Source organism: Dermacentor silvarum, chromosome 1 (genome assembly GCF_013339745.2).
Source record: "Dermacentor silvarum isolate Dsil-2018 chromosome 1, BIME_Dsil_1.4, whole genome shotgun sequence".
NCBI lineage: Eukaryota > Metazoa > Arthropoda > Arachnida > Ixodida > Ixodidae > Dermacentor > Dermacentor silvarum.
In genome coordinates, this window is record NC_051154.1 from 15,453,442 (window position 1) to 15,469,418 (window position 15,977).

A 15,977-nucleotide genomic window follows, 5' to 3' on the forward strand; every position below is an offset into this window, starting at 1 on the left:
CAGTGATTTCTGTAGGAATTGTAGTGCCTTATTAAATATCTCTGGGATTGAGAAAAAGCAAGAGTAAGCTTGGAAACCGGATTGCCAACAACTCTAATTACATAATATATCCGCTTGCACACTGGCACACTGTGATATATAAAAACTAGGCGTGGGTGAATATTCGAAGTTTAGAATATGAATAGTATATTATACACTAACTATTCATATTCGAAAATGAACTATTTGGTTTATTTTAAATACGAAACTATGCAAATATTTTGGAGTGTTCAACAGCCTTTCTGGCAACTGTATGCTCAGCGTTGTCATCTAAAGGAATGATGGTGACATGTCAACGTGTTTTTGTTAGACATGTTGGACACTGTCTGGCCTTTTTTTTCATCCATTTGGTTTTATTATGTTAGAACTGGTATGTTGCAAAATTATGGAAGCCATTAAAAGGAGGGAAAGAAACATACCTCGAGCCATTTATATGCAGCTTTAAAAAGCTGGATTATCTATAGCCAGGACACTTTCGCTTTGTCTGTAGCTAAAAAGAGATAGTGTCATCTGACCCATGTGGATTAATGGTATTTAATTACCCAAAGAGCTGAACTGGTTGTCAACACTTGAGGTCATTGTGCACCGAAGTTCTGGCACATAGGCATTCTTGCATTTTGCTTTGCCGTAACGTGGCTTCTGTTGTTAAGATTCAAACCTGCTATCGTGGGCTCAGCAGCAGACTATACCCGCCGTGGTTGCTCAGTGGCTATGGTGTTGGGCTGCTGAGCACGAGATCGCAGGATCGAATCCTCGCCACGGCGGCCGCATTTCGATGGGGGCGAAATGCGAAAACACCTGTGTACTTAGATTTAGGTGCACGTTAAAGAACCCCAGGCGGTACAAATTTCCGGAGTCCCCCACTATGGCGTGCCTCATAATCAGATCGTGGTTTTGGCACGTAAAACCCCATAATTTCATTTTAAAAAATTTTTAGCAGCAGACTACTTTAGCATAACAGAGCCACTACAGCAGGTCCACTAGACCTGCAATTAAACCTTGTCCGGGGTTGTAGCAGGTCTTTTGCAATGGCTACACATTGTAGCTACACAGGCATGTATGCCATGTACCATTTTTTGGAGAGAAGTGGAGTTGGGCACAGGATGTAGTGTGTAGGACAGGTAACTGGTAGTCTATTAGAATAACTGATTGGAGATGCCAAGAAGGGAAATACAATTGGGAGCAGCTCAGGTGGTGTGATAGAGATTAGAGGCTCAGGATGGAGTCAGATGTTGCAAGACAAAAGTAATCGCTCGGAGAGCCCTTCATCCTGTATTGAACATAAGCCGATGATGATGATCTTTTCAAAAGTTTTTTGGCTACTGTGCATTGGGGGGCAAAGGCTCACTCCAGGGGACGTATTCTCAGATCACTTTTGGCTATACTATCCATTTAGCGTGAACTAGTGCTCAATCAGTCAATAAGTGCTCACTGAAAGTGATATCACCGAAAGTGACTGTCCAAGAATATGTCCCCAGGTGTGCTCTGGATGCACATTGTTTGAAAGCTAGGCAGCAAGGGGAAAGTTCCTTCTTGGAACCCTCCATCACTTTAGAGTGCTGTTGCATCACTACATCAAAAGGGTGATGAAAGGAGCTAGTTGGTGGCTGTTCATACTTTCTTCTTGCACTATGTACAAAAATACGAGGACAGGAAAACACGGACAAATGAATGGTGCGCACCGTTCATTTGGCCATGTTTTCCTGTCCCCGTCCTTTCGTACATAGCGCAAGAAAAAAGTATGAACAATCACTGCATCACTCTGCTTCTGCTCTGGTGAAGCTTGAAGTGTCCTGGGAACCTTCGATTAAGATTGTATATTTTAGCATAGGGGGACAAAGCTTAGGTTTGTAATAGGGGCTGTTTATGTTTGGTTAGTATTTGTGAGTGACTCACAGTGGTTTGGAAACCATTCTACTTGGCAGGTACCCTGAGGCACGTGCTATCCAGAGGAAAGTGATCTTTCATGCTGGACCCACCAACAGCGGGAAGACGCATGCTGCACTTGCGGGTTTTCATAATGCAAGCACTGGCCTTTACTGTGGACCGTTAAAAATGTTGGCTGTAGAGGTTTTCCAGAAGACTAACGAGAAGGTAGGTTATTAAAGATCCCTACTGTGACCAGCACATCTTTTATCATATGGCACCAGTTACCTGCAAGAATTATATGGCATACTGTAATGGTTTCAAGATTCCTTTTTTTTAGTACCATATTTGTGTGGCTATAGTAAGGAAGGCTTAGGTTGTGTGTTGCTGCTTCTGCAGAAATCATCTGATTATTGTCGTAAACAAAGGGATCATAGTCTTTATTATGGAGCACTGAATTAGGAACAGTGACACGTGAGAGGTAATTGTTGCATTTCATCTGCAACAAAAGAAATGAGCAAAATTTACCAAACTTATGGCAAGAATTTTTTTCAATTTGTAAAAGGCTTTCTCTGTGCAAAACAGCATTGCTCTTTTTTATTTGGAAGCTGACCTTGTTTGTTTGTGAAAATTGCCATTTCTTTTGGCTACACCCTACTCCATTAATAGTGTCACTGTTGTCCGAGATTCAAATCATGTTACTCTATTTGGAAGGGCTGACAGCTTATAAAGGGACACTAAAGAGCAACACTAAATCAATTTATACTGTTAATGTATTCTTTGAAAACTATATTATCAGTCATTCGATGTAGAAGGTTGATTACTAGTGGGGGGGAAATGGAGGTCCAGCTTCCCTTTCTTGAATTTTGTGCCAAAGCCTTATCGCTGGTACATCAGTGTGATGCAGTGAATTTGTATCCTTCAATACGGGCCGCTCTGGAAAAGGAAATGTTTTCAAAACTTTATAGGTTGAGTCATTGGTTCCTTTTAAATGCAATGTAGTCCTTCTTTGTCAATAAACAACTACACCTGAGAAGACTGTGTCAATTGATGACATAATGGTACTCTTGTGTGGGAACTTTAGGGCAATGTTGACATCCTTATTTAATTTTTGTGTCTTCTCTGGCTTGCCAGACCTTCCATGGTATGAGTGGCTGCTTCGGTATTGCAGGAATGTAAATAACAATTATAGCTCAGCTTTAGTGTTTAACTTTGAAGCTACTCTGCCTGAGAAAACCTGTTCAGGAACACACAGAGGACAGGACACAGCATCTTGTTCACCTCTGTTTCAGGGCACACCGTGTGACCTAGTGACGGGCGAGGAGCGGAGGTGCGTGTTGCCCGATGGCCAGCCAGCCCTCCATGTGGCATGTACAGTTGAAATGGCTGCTGTTCATAACCCTTGTGAGTAGATATAGCAGTGAATGCTTCATTTTTGGGGACATCTCAGAAGCTTTGCAGCAGCACTGTTTTGGCAGCTGGTGATCATTGACACTCTGTAGTGTGGCTAACCACTTTGGAAAAATAGTTTTGTGGGTGAGTTGGTATTCCATTCTTGAGGCAAACAGTGCTCAGAAAGGCAAAAAGTTGTCTGTTTTTTCTTGCTGTCCTGTTTCTGCACTCTTCCTTTATTTATTTATGAGTACCTTACAGCGCCCTCGTGGGACATTGTGTAAGGGGGGCAATACAGCATGTACAGAATAGAGAAATACACATAGGTGAAATATTGATTATTACAGATGTAAGTGAACACACGAACAGAGAAACGCAAAATATACTAAAACAGCAAAGTGTAGTGTCTGAAGGCATTACACAAAAGATAATATAAAGCCACTATTTAAACACCAACAGTTTAACAAGATATGATAACTGCCGAAAAAGTATTACGCAAATAACTGTACATAGACGATAAAATAAAAACAGTTGAAAAAAGCATCGCCAAAACTATAAAAGCAAATAAAAAAAGAAAAAAAAAAGCATACCGGTAACAGCATTGTAGGCACGGGTGAACGCAAAAACGCCATACATCAAATTTCGGTGCATAAATATTTTTTTAGGTTGTTTAAGAACTTTGCGTGATCCCGCTCTGATGGGAGATCATCTGGTAGGTCATTCCACAAACGAATCGCTCGTGGAAGGGCCGAAATGTTGAAAGCGTCGGTTTCACCGTACATGCGTGATAAGCTAAAGTTGTTATTTAGTCGGCGTGAAGTTCGATGAGCTAGATTAAGGTGAACAGATGGCATCATGCTGGTGTGGATGCGTTTGTGGAAAAGTGATAAAAGGGAAATGTCACGACGAATTTTTAGTGGCTTGAGTGCAAGGCCTTGTTTAATCTGTGTTATGCTAGATGGGTAGCTGTAATTACGCGTAATGAATCGACTGGCTCTGTTCTGGATAGATTCTAACTTGTTAATTAGGTATTTTTGGTGCGGTGACCAAATGGAGGGGGCGAACTCTAGTTGCGGACGGATTAAAGCAAGATACGCGAGTTTACGTACATCGGAAGGAGAATTGTATAAATTACGGCGTAGAAAACCTAATGATTTTGATGCGTTAGCACAGATAGAAGTGATATGTGTGGACCAGGAAAGATTAGGAGTTAGGTTTATGCCTAGGTACTTATAATGCTGAGCGCGTTCCACAATGCTGTTATCAATTTTGTATAGGCCACTAAAGTTATGATGTTTTCGACTAAAAGTGATTAGTTTGCACTTGGAAACGTTTAATGTCATCTGCCAGGTATTGCACCACTCACCAATACGCTCTAGGTCATGTTGAAGGGCAAGATGATCAGTACTGCTGCGGATGGGACGGTAAATAATGCTGTCATCAGCGAATATGCGCATACAAGATGATAAATTGTCCGGCAGGTCATTAATGTAGATGAGGAAAAGTAAGGGGCCGAGAACACTTCCTAGCGGAACACCAGAGGAAACGTAACAAAGTGATGAAGAGTAATTGTTTGCGATAGTAAATTGCTGCCGGTTCGTTAGGAAGTTACGGAGCCATGTTAGCGTAAGCGAATCTAGTTTTAGCGATGATAGTTTTAAAATCAAGCGGCAGTGAGCAACACGATCGAAGGCCTTTGCAAAGTCAAGGAATATGTAGTCTGTCTGTAGATTACTATTCATGTTAGAATGCAAGTCGGTAGTAAATTTGAAAAGTTGAGTCTCACAAGAAAGACCCTTTCGAAACCCATGCTGGTTAGAAAAGAAGAATTTGTTAGATTCTAAATGAGTGTAAATGTTAGAAGCTAAGATATGCTCAAGCATCTTACAAGAGATGCATGTTAAGGAAATGGGGCGATAATTCCCAGGTGAATCTTTATTCCCACTTTTATGGACTGGCACTACTTTCGCTATCTTCCAGTCAGTAGGCAACAATCCTGTATTTAGTGACTGCCGAAAAATGTGGAATAGGATTTTACTAGAGGCAGATATAGTGTTCTTTAAAATTTTAGAATTTATATCGTCAATACCAGAAAACGAAGACATTTTCAGATTTTGTATGATTTTAGAAATGCCTTCAATTGTGATATCGATGGGTGCCATGTATGAGTAATCTCGTTCGAGAATTTCGGGAAGATGGTCGTTTTCACTAGTAAAGACAGATGAAAAGAATGAGTTAAAAACATATGGACAATCAGTGTCGGCAAAAGGAGTGTTATTTTCATCATGCAAGGAAATGAAGTTATCGTCGTAATCAGGGCTTATTACTTTCCAGAACTTCTTCGGATTAGATTTAAGGAGTGATGGTAAGTCCTGGGAATAGTATTTATTTTTGGCAGTTGCAATTTCGTGGCAATATGTTTTTAGGCATTCCTCATACGTATCCCAAGAAGACTGTGATCATGAATTTTTCGCTGACCTATAGAGCCGCTTCTTTTTGTTTCTGAGTCTGCGCAGAGACTTGTTGAACCATGGATTCGTTTTATCGTTAGTAATCGTTATCAAAGGCACGTGTTTTCCTATTAGTGCCGAAATCTTATTTTTGAAAAGAACCTAAAGTTAAACCTCCTTATAATGAACCTCCATATAATGAATTCCGGGATATAGCGAAGTTTTTCTATTCCCCGTCGTTACTCCATAGAAGCACATGTATTTAAAACCTCTACATAACGAAGTGGTAGCGGGAGACTCCCTCGAAATAAGGAATTTTCCCAGTCGACAACCTGGAGATTTCGCCCCAAATTTTGTCATTTTTGCGCAAGCAGCAACCGGAAGCACCTTCTCCGCCGCGACGGAATGCGAAGCGGCGGCGTCGCGCTTGGCGCGCTTGAATTCACGGTGACTGCGAGGCAGGCCTGCATCCCGCAACCTGGTGACCTTGTCACCGCGGACGTGACCTTTCCCCTTCCCTTCATTCAAACCTGATCCCGCCGCTTGCTGCAGCTGGCCTAGCCCGCCAAGCGGGCACTCTCCTTTTCCAGTTGATGTTGCCGCAAGTTTGCGCTTCACTTCATGCAGTGAAGCGCAAGTCTCTGCGCTTCACTTCACTAACCTGACACTAGGTGACACTATACGACGCTACAACGCCATTGTGTCGCTCGCTCTTGGTTTCCGACGCCTCGTGCTTGTGCGAAACAACACGTGTCCATGCATCCAGTACCTGGTGTGACATTCCAAGGATGAGTGCTTCGATGAAAACGGAAAACGGGTGCGCGTTACAATCGAGGTCGCGATAGAATCGAGTAAATAGGGTAAGCGTTTCTTTTTCTAATTTTTGTGCCGAACGTGCATATAACGAAATCCTCTTTATAACAAAGTTTTCGGGAATTTGTCAATTTCGTTATATCCAGGTTTAACTGCAACAGAGTTGGAAAGGGAAGCGAGATTAGGAAGGTGCTATATACGCGGATGATATCACCATATGGGTGACTCGAGGATCCTACGGTGAAAGACAGGACCTTTTGCAGTGGGCAATCGACCAGGTAGAGCTTTTCGCAAGGGAGGCGGGAATGGCATGCGCCCCCGAAAAGTCAGAGTTCGTTCGGGTGCGTGCAAGATATTCCAGGCGGGCAAACCGGCCGAGTATAGAACTCACTCTGAACGGACAGGAAGTCCGCGAAGTGCAAACCTTAAAAATTCTGAGGATATGGATTCAACCGAAAGCCAACGCGGAGCATGCGATACGGTTGCTAAAGGGCACGGTGATGAATGTGGTGAAAATGATCCACAGGGTCACGCGCATTAGAGAAGGCTTTTCGGAGGACGAGACAATTAGACTAGTGCACGCTTTTGTCATCAGTCGAGTCACGTATAGCATCCCGTACTTAAACACCACCGCACAAGAGATTAAAAAGTTGGACATAATAATACGACGAGCATATAAGGCTGCCCTTGGGCTCCCTCAGAGCACCAGCACGGAACGAATGGAGAAGCTAGGGGTGTACAACACCTTCGAAGAGCACGCAGCGGCCGTTTTCCTGTCTCAGAGAGAGAGGTTAGGCAAAACCAAACAAGTGAGAACTGTTCTAAACAGACTGGGGTATGCACCTCGTCCGTTTTATAGCGCAGACGATACATCACTTCTCGATAGGGAAATTCGGGCACGTATATGCGTAGCACCAATCCCCAAAAATATGAGGCCGAAGTACCACGGGGGAAGACGAGAGGCTCGGGTGCGAGCATTGCGAAGGAGTTTCAAAGGCAAGCCGGACGTCTATTACACGGACGCAAGTTACTCTGGATATGGCATACACATCGCAGTCGCCACGTGTCAGAATGCTCAGTACATGAGCACATTTCTCGGAACCCCTTGTGATAAAGTGATTCACTTATGCCTGTATCTCCCAGTGGGCAATACTGTAGAAGGGTGACAACAAAAATGACAATGTAAACATTATGCAACATTGCAACATACCATAAAGGAAAACGTACTTTGTGATACTTACTGTCAGACACTTCTGACATGAATCTATACCAACTAGCTCAACTTTCTGTCATTCTAAAATTTGTCTCCGGAATTGTTACGTTGTAAATGTTAATATGTGTACAGGCAGGTTGTAACTAGAATTTAAAAAATCAGACAACATAAGAATGAGCTTCACAAGAAGGTGGAGACTCGAAGCGATCATTAGTAGTCGAACAAAGAATGGCTGTTCAGTCATCTACACAAGGGGACTAGTCTACGTCAGAATATATCTGCATTTGTTATTCCCTCTTACAATTCTTGAAAAAAGTTAGGCATATAGACTTGTGCTTGTGTTGTCTGTTTCCCTCTTTTTGTGTTCATATCTGCATGCCTAACTTTTTTCTAGCTTGATACAAAGTCGAGCAACAGCACTGGTGATGGCACCTTGTGACACTGAATTCAGCTAAAGCACCTAGAACGCCAGTTGTGTTAACCATGTTCTACTTAGTTACTGATGCAAAGGCATTGGTAGAAAGAATGATTAACTGCTATTTCTTCTTTTCATTTGGTAAGGAGGAACTTTCTGTAACTAGTATCTCAAGCTGTTCTTAGTGCATTAATACAGTCGAACGTTGTTACAATGAGATCACTAACGCCACGAAAATGGCTTTGTTATATCCAGTATTCGTTATAAAAATACACGCTGATATCGGGAAAAAAAAAAAAAAAGAATGCAGTTAGGTCTGTGCAAAAAAAATGCAAGCATGATGCTTTTGATGGGCCAGCAAAGGGCCTTCTGGGGATTTTGATATGTAGCACGGGAATAACAATAAATTATATACACTTTGTAACGTTGCTAATACAGAACCATGTGATTAGTGTGATCACACAGGATTGGCATGTTGGCTTGCTGGCTGTGGTCCAATCAAAATCAAGCCAAGCCACTGGCCCAAAACACAGACATGCATTTGCCAGTGGGTTGTTTCAAGTTGCTCCAGCTGAGTGCAGTTGCCAACCGATTTTTTGGACATGTAGGGGACTGCATGCAGACCTGAACTCTGCTACTACGGCTGTCACTTTTGCCCTTGCATGTGATCTCGCGCTCAATCGCTGATGAGGTCTATGGGTACAAACATATTGTCGGGAAGCTTCCCGCAATGGCTTGTCGCCAGCCACTCGGCTTCCCACTGGGGAATTTTGGCCACAACCACACAGAGAGGTGGGTAGACCTTGGCTAGTCCTAACCACTGCTGCTTCATCGAGAGTTGGCAACCAAAGTCACGGTTTGGTGCCAACTCAATGTGGTGGCAACTTTGTTCACAGCCACACTGTTTGCAGCGTCGCTTGTATGCAGATCATGTCCAAGAAATTGAGCCACACACCGTGCAGCATTAAAAATTTGGTTGCCACTATACAGTATATTGCTTAGTGTAAGAGTGGGGTTGAAGATTAATATGCAGAAAGCAAAGGTAATGTTCAATAGCCTGGCAAGGGAACGAGAATTCACGATCGCCAGTCAGCCTCTAGAGTCTATAAATGAGTATGTTTATCTAGGTCAATTACTCACAGGGGACCCTGATCATGATAAGGAAATTTACAGAAGAATAAAATTAGGTAGGAGTGCATACGGCAGGCATTGCCAAATCCTGACTGGGAGCTTACCACTGTCGTTGAAAAGAAAAGTGTACAATCATTGCATTCTACTGGTGCTAACATATGGGGCAGAAACTTGGAGGTTAACAAAGAAGCTCGAAAACAACTTAAGGACCGCAGAAAGAGCAATCGAACGAAAGATGTTAGGCCTAACGTTAGGAGACGGGAAGAGAGTGGTGTGGATCGGAGAGCAAATGGGGATAGCCGATACTCTAGCGGACATTAAGAGAAAGAAATGGAGCTGGGCAGGCCATGTAATGCGTAGGGTAGATAACCGGTGGACCATTAGAGTTACAGAATGGGTGCCAAGAGATGGGAAGCGTAGTCAAGGACGGCAGAAAACTGGGTGGGGTGATGAAATTAGGAAATTCGCAGGCCCAAGTTGGAATCAGCTAGCGCAAGACAGGGGTAATTAGAGATCGCAGGGAGAGGCCTTCGTCCTGCAGTGGACATAAAATAGGACGATGATGACGTATAATGACGATGTGAGGAAAAGTGAGAGAAGGCCCCGGTGAATCTGAGGATGGCAATTTAAAACATAAGTCTGTTTATAGCTCATCATCATGATGATGATGATGTATTGCTTCTAGGGGTAGGTGAGGATACTGCAGGAATGTTAGAAAAATCAGGTGTCTGAAAAGTAGGCCAGCAACTGTATTTGCCAGTTTTGCTGCCGAAATGCACATTTTGAGTCATGTGCAAACAAAAATTTCCTTCGCTATGACTGATACCAAGTCGGATTCTGCATTTTTGGTTTCATTGTTGCAGGAGAACACTCTGTTGAAATAAAGAATGACTAACCAAAATTTATATTTACTTCGGTGACTTGTTATATCCATGTTCGTTTCATTCAGGCTTTTATTGTATACCAATGTTTATACCAGAATCTTATGCTATGCTGTTGCTATTTATTACAATTTGTTATTTACACATATCATGCAATTATTTCATATGAGATCAGCATTCTTATGTAACGATTCTCATGCAATATGATAAGTATGTCACTTATAGTTGAGCAAAACATCACTTGATATCATTACTAGCACTGCTGCTGCCAGGTGCTCTGGTGTATGAGTATTCCATAACTGTAAGACGTTTACAGACAGGCTAAAAGTCTCTGTGCTCTACAAGGGGCAGATTTTATATTGATACCTTTTTGATTAATTTTGCACGTTTTCATTGGCTCGTGCACTGCAGTGCTGCCGTTCATGCCAGGATTGGCGACCTGGCATGTTACACAACGAGAAAAGAATGGAATTGATGGAAAAGAACCTTACATGAAGCAGCGACTGTGTCCCTTCACACACAGAGCAGGCAGCAAATTTAAAAGTGTTTTGCAGCACTGCAGCTCTGACAGAGCCACTATGAGCTGAAGAAAGCTTTGAAAATGGGTATGCACGCTGGTTTCTTGCAGATGATGTGGCTGTGATTGACGAGATCCAGATGATGCGTGACCCCCAGCGAGGATGGGCCTGGACTCGTGCTCTCCTGGGGCTAGCAGCCAAGGAGCTTCACCTGTGTGGTGAAGCAGCTGCTATAGGGCTTGTGCGCAACCTGCTGGCCTCGCTCGGAGAAGACTTGGAGGTAACCGCTGTGGCTGGGCACGCCTTGGTGCATGTTCCCAACTCGGTACAGAGAGAGGCATTTTATTATGTTGGAAATGCTGAGAGGCTTGCCTGAAATGAAGTTTTGGCCAGCTATTCAATATTGGAAAAGGACAATGGGAGTAAAAAGGGGAAGAGAGAGAACTAATGATAATGAGGACGAAAATGGTGGTTTCAGTGAAGATGAACAACTTAAACTTTTCAAAGTCTCAATAAATGTTTATTGCTACAAACTGTACAAAAGATAGGACACAGAGAAAGGGAACAAATAAGCGCAGACTTTAAACTGAGTTTATTTTTAAAATTACAAATGCATTACACACGACAAAGAGTATGAAAATGCCTTTCTGGGCCTATCATGGCTACTCTTGCCAGTGCAGCTGCAAAGACGTTGCTGCAAGCCAGATTTTGAGGATGTGACTGTTTGTCACAAGAGAGAGGGTTAGTGAGGCATAGGATTGTTGATGCTTTTCATACGAGGACGAGGGCCGCGAACTGGAGCAGCCAACATTCATTAACAATTGAGACAAAGACTACACCTATCTCAGTTGTACATGCAATAGAAAGGTGTTTTTGTGTCTGCCTTTTGTATCTTTTAGCAAAGGTCATTAACTGGCACAGTAGCAGTTCTGTATACAGTCGACCTCATAACGAAGTTTCATTGGACACGAAAATAGCTTCCTTATATCCTATACAGTTGAATCTCGATAATTCGAACTCGAAGGGGCCCGAAAATTTGTTCGAATTAAAAGAAGCTTGAATTAAAGGAAGGACGTATTATTGCGATAGCAATTATATGGACACTCCAAAGCAGATTTCTTCCGTCGTCGTCGCTGTCGCCATGAGGTTCCGTATGACGTCAACGGCGATGAAATCGTCGCCGCGCTCCGGACACTGTATGTATGAGTGAAAGGGCGCGAAGGACGCGCGCTTTCATGGGGAGCGAACGCACGTCGGAGAGCAAACGCACGTTCTGCGCCGTGCTCCCTGAAGAATTAAGCGTCTCTTTCCTCCTTTCCACATATAGAAAGCAAACGCAACTTTTTCCGTCGCGCGAAAGGCTGTGGGGGGGACGGGAGGGAGGGAGGGGAGGCGACGTTTAGCTGCGGCACCAAATACGTATTTACATAAAAACGCCGCGCGCGTTCAGTGCGAATGCGGGCAGAACGCCGATGGTGTCGACAACAGTTCTGCGTGTTGCTGGTGCTGCTGCATGTCCAAGTTTATACAGCTGATAAAACTACTATCGTTACTCCGTATAGCTCTCTACTAATTTGCTATCGCAATTGCTGCTTCGTCTTTCGGGTGAAAGTGCGACAAATTTTTTTTGACGTATTCGAGCACCATAGCGCGATGCACGAATGGTACGAATCGTGAAATATCGCGCCGCGCAAGCGCACAAAGAGTGCAACTGCCCACGCCGGCCAACACTCGGTTCCCGATAACGGCAGATAACGAAACTTCAGGGAGTGGACGGCGCCGGCATGGCGGGTGCGCACCGAGACCGTGGAATGTGAGAGAGGAGGGCGGCAGGGAAGTGCATTTGGCCTCAGCAACTCCGCCTCTTCTTTGGCATATTTGCGGTGGCTCCCCTAGACCTCTCTCCGAACTCCCTCGCAGCTCCCTCACCTTCGACGGTCTCCGCGCGCATGCGCCGCCGTGCTGGCGCCGGGGCCCGCTCCCTGAAATTTCGTTTTCTGCCATTGTCGGGAAGCGAGTGTTTGCCGGACTGGGGGGGGGGGGGGGGGGCCTCTGCGGCTGCATTAAGGGGCCTCTCCAAAGCTTTTGCTCTATGGCAGTGTTGGAGCAATGCTGGTCGGAGGCGCCGCCGCGTAATTTGGCGCGCTGCTGAGAGCATTTTCGGTCCGCGGTATGTTCGAATTAAGCGTGTTCAAATTAATGAGATTCGACTGTATTTGTTATAAGCATCCACATAGATATTGACGGGGAAAAAAAATCGCACTCTGGGCCGCAATTTTGTAGTGATGCCTTCTGCCTAATTAATTCTATGACACTCTTTCTCATCCACTGTTAATGGCTGGTTGATCCCACTGAAAATGCGGCGGAGTGTCGCTCTGATTACTGACGAAGGGCTAAAAGGAATAGCATTGAAAGAGGCATCGCTACAAAATTGCATCCACTATGCAAAAGAAATGCAAGTGGTGTGCCTCCGATGGGCCAGCCAAGCATCTCCTGTGGATTTTGATAACCCGTCGACCTCTTACTGTGCCGATATGAGGCATGAGAACAACAATAAAGACATACACATGCTCTACACCACTACAAATGTGCAACCGTGCAGTTGGTGTTGGGGATCAGCACGTTGGGGCTTGCCGATTGCGGCTACTGCTGTCCAACCAAGCCAAGCCGCTGGCCAAAATGTGCGCACCACCGACAGACTTTTCGGAAATGGAGGGGATTGCACCTGAAACTGTACTCTGCTACTACAGCAGTCAGTCTAGCCCGTGCGTCTGATCTCACTCTTGATTGCCGATAAGGTCTACAAGTGTGAACATTTTGGCAGTGCGCTTCATATTGGCGGTGCCTTGACGTATTGGTGGCAGCTGTGTCACCAGGCAGAGTGTCACCAGCCGCCGGCCTGACTGCTTAGGCAGCTAGGCCTAACCAGTGCCGCTTCGTCGGGAGTCGGCAAGCAAAGTTGCGGTTTCGTGCCAGTTTGACACAGCAGCAACTTTGTTCATGGCTGCCATGTTTGTGGCATCACATGCACGGTTCATGCCCGAAACACTGTGCGGCATCCGAAATTTTAGTTATTGTCGTTATAAATTGGTGCTAGGGGTAGGTGGCAGTGCCACAGGAATCGTACAGGTCCGAAAAGTCGGCCATCTGAAAAATTAGTCAGCGACTGTATTTCCCATTCTTCCTACCAGAATATATATTTTGTGCATGTGCAAACAAAAATTTGCTTAGATATAACCAATGCCATGTCAGATCCCATATTTTCTGTTTCGTGATTATAGGAGAATACGCTCAAACCTCGTTAAAACGAAGTTGAAGGGGGAGCCAAAATTACTGTGTTATATCCGTTACTTCGTTATATCCATTACTGCAATTTACTGCAATATATACCCAATGGGGTGCATAATTGTAAACATGGAAATAAGATGATGGCTTTGTGGCCCGTGGAACCATGCTACACGGAGGCCGGTGCGATCTCGGAGGCAATGTCCAGCTGCCAGCCCATGCGGCGCGCTGCAGGGAGAGAGGGGGAAGTGAATACACAGCCTGGGCGTGACCCCCAAATTGCGGCGCAGAGGTCTCCGAGGCTAGGCCAAGCTGCGGCTGCCTGTGCGGCGCGCCGTAGAGAAAGAGACAAATGAATGCACTAATCTTTCACACTGCCACGCATAGATGCGCAGTGTGGCGTGACTTGCGCAGCCTTGCGCGTGACCCCCGAATTTACATTGGGGAGATCTCGGAGGCCATGCCCAGCTGCGCCTGCCTGCGCGGTTTGCCGCTCAGAAGTGAATGCACTAATCTTTCGCACCGCTACACGTAGCTGTGCAGCCAGGCACGCGCAAGAGAGAGAGGTCAGTGGAGAAGTGCGATAGTGAGCTGCTGCTGCTTGTGCGCAGGTACGCAGCTACATGCGGTGGTGAGAAAGGCTAGTGTTGCTTGACGACGTATTCGACGCGGGGACGCGGGAGTTTTGAACTGCTGCTGCAAACGAGTACTGAACCCTGCGGAAAGGGATGTACTCAGCGCGCAACGGTCAGGTATTGTTTGGTTTCGGAGACGAATCTAGTTCCTTATATCCGTTGGCAGGACAATTTCACTGCATTTAAATGAGCTTTTAAAATACATGGATCTCTATGGGGATTTCCAGGGGAATTTCATTTACTTTGTTATATCCATTATTTTGTTATATTCTGTTTGGTTATAACGAGGTTCGCGTGTACTCTATTGAAGTACTGCATGACGAACCAAATTTTATACTTCGTTGCATCTGAGACTTCATTATACAGTTTGACCTCGGTATAATGAAGTCGATAAAATCGGCAATTCGCTTCGCTATATCGAAATTTCATTGTTGAAATTAGACCTTTTGTGCAAATAAAAAGTTGACAATCGATTTATCTTACATGGAAGGGGCTGCAAAATTTTATGAATTATCGGGAAACCGAAAAGAGCAAATTTGAATGTGAAAAAGACTCCTTGAGTTTGATACTGTTTCATGTGGTGTTGACAATATCTTCACATCAGTGGTACAGATTAAGCAAAGCCAGCAACGCTTTCACGTCCACTCCACCCCTGTGGCTGATAGTGTCGCCTACCGTGGGACAATGCTGTCATGAAAAGCGCCAGCAGCGATGAGCGAATGGTTCGTCTGCCTCTCACTTCAACACGTCTCCAAAACTCGAGATTACGCAACCTCTAGTACTAAACGCGTGGGAAGACATCGCACATAGTGCCACACCATCTCAGCATGCCCGCTCCTTGCACAAGTGGCAGATTACCTCTAAAACTGGGCACGTGGGCTGTTTATACACTCAGCGCTACAAAAACAAAAGTCACGCACCAACCAAACCCCTCTCACATGCACTTGATCGCGTTACCACAAGCTCACTCACCTCCCCCCTTTCCCATTGCTCATGCGGGAAGACGACGCTTATCAAGCCACCATCCTTCTCGGCTCATCCTCACACGCTTTCACTCGCACCCAAAGCATACAGCGCGTGGGATGCAATAGGATCTCATCGCACTTGGGCCTTACATAGAAGTTGACGCTGCTGATCGCTCTTGATCACGTGGAATGTGATTTGAGAGGGGTGTTCGCAAGCAGCAGCTTGTAATTCAAATATTTGACCATCTGTGTCCTCAAAAGTTCCCATTTTTGTAATGGTGTTCCTTCGCGGCGGGAGTGAAATTTCATTATATGTATTGGAATCCTGTATAAACACAATTCGTTATACTTCTAAATCCAGTAGAACCTCTTTG

At 44.7% G+C, this 15,977-nt stretch overlaps 1 protein-coding gene across 1 annotated transcript in view; it reads left to right on the forward strand.

The window, feature by feature from the left end:
• LOC119457398 (ATP-dependent RNA helicase SUV3 homolog, mitochondrial) overlaps positions 1-15,977 on the forward strand; it is a 52,025-nt gene that overhangs the window by 1,627 nt on the left and 34,421 nt on the right. The window contains exons 5-7 of the mRNA XM_037718977.2: positions 1,965-2,133; positions 3,198-3,309; positions 10,829-10,998. Of these exons, the coding sequence (XP_037574905.1) occupies positions 1,965-2,133; positions 3,198-3,309; positions 10,829-10,998 (451 nt within the window). The remainder of the gene's footprint in view (positions 1-1,964; positions 2,134-3,197; positions 3,310-10,828; positions 10,999-15,977) is intronic.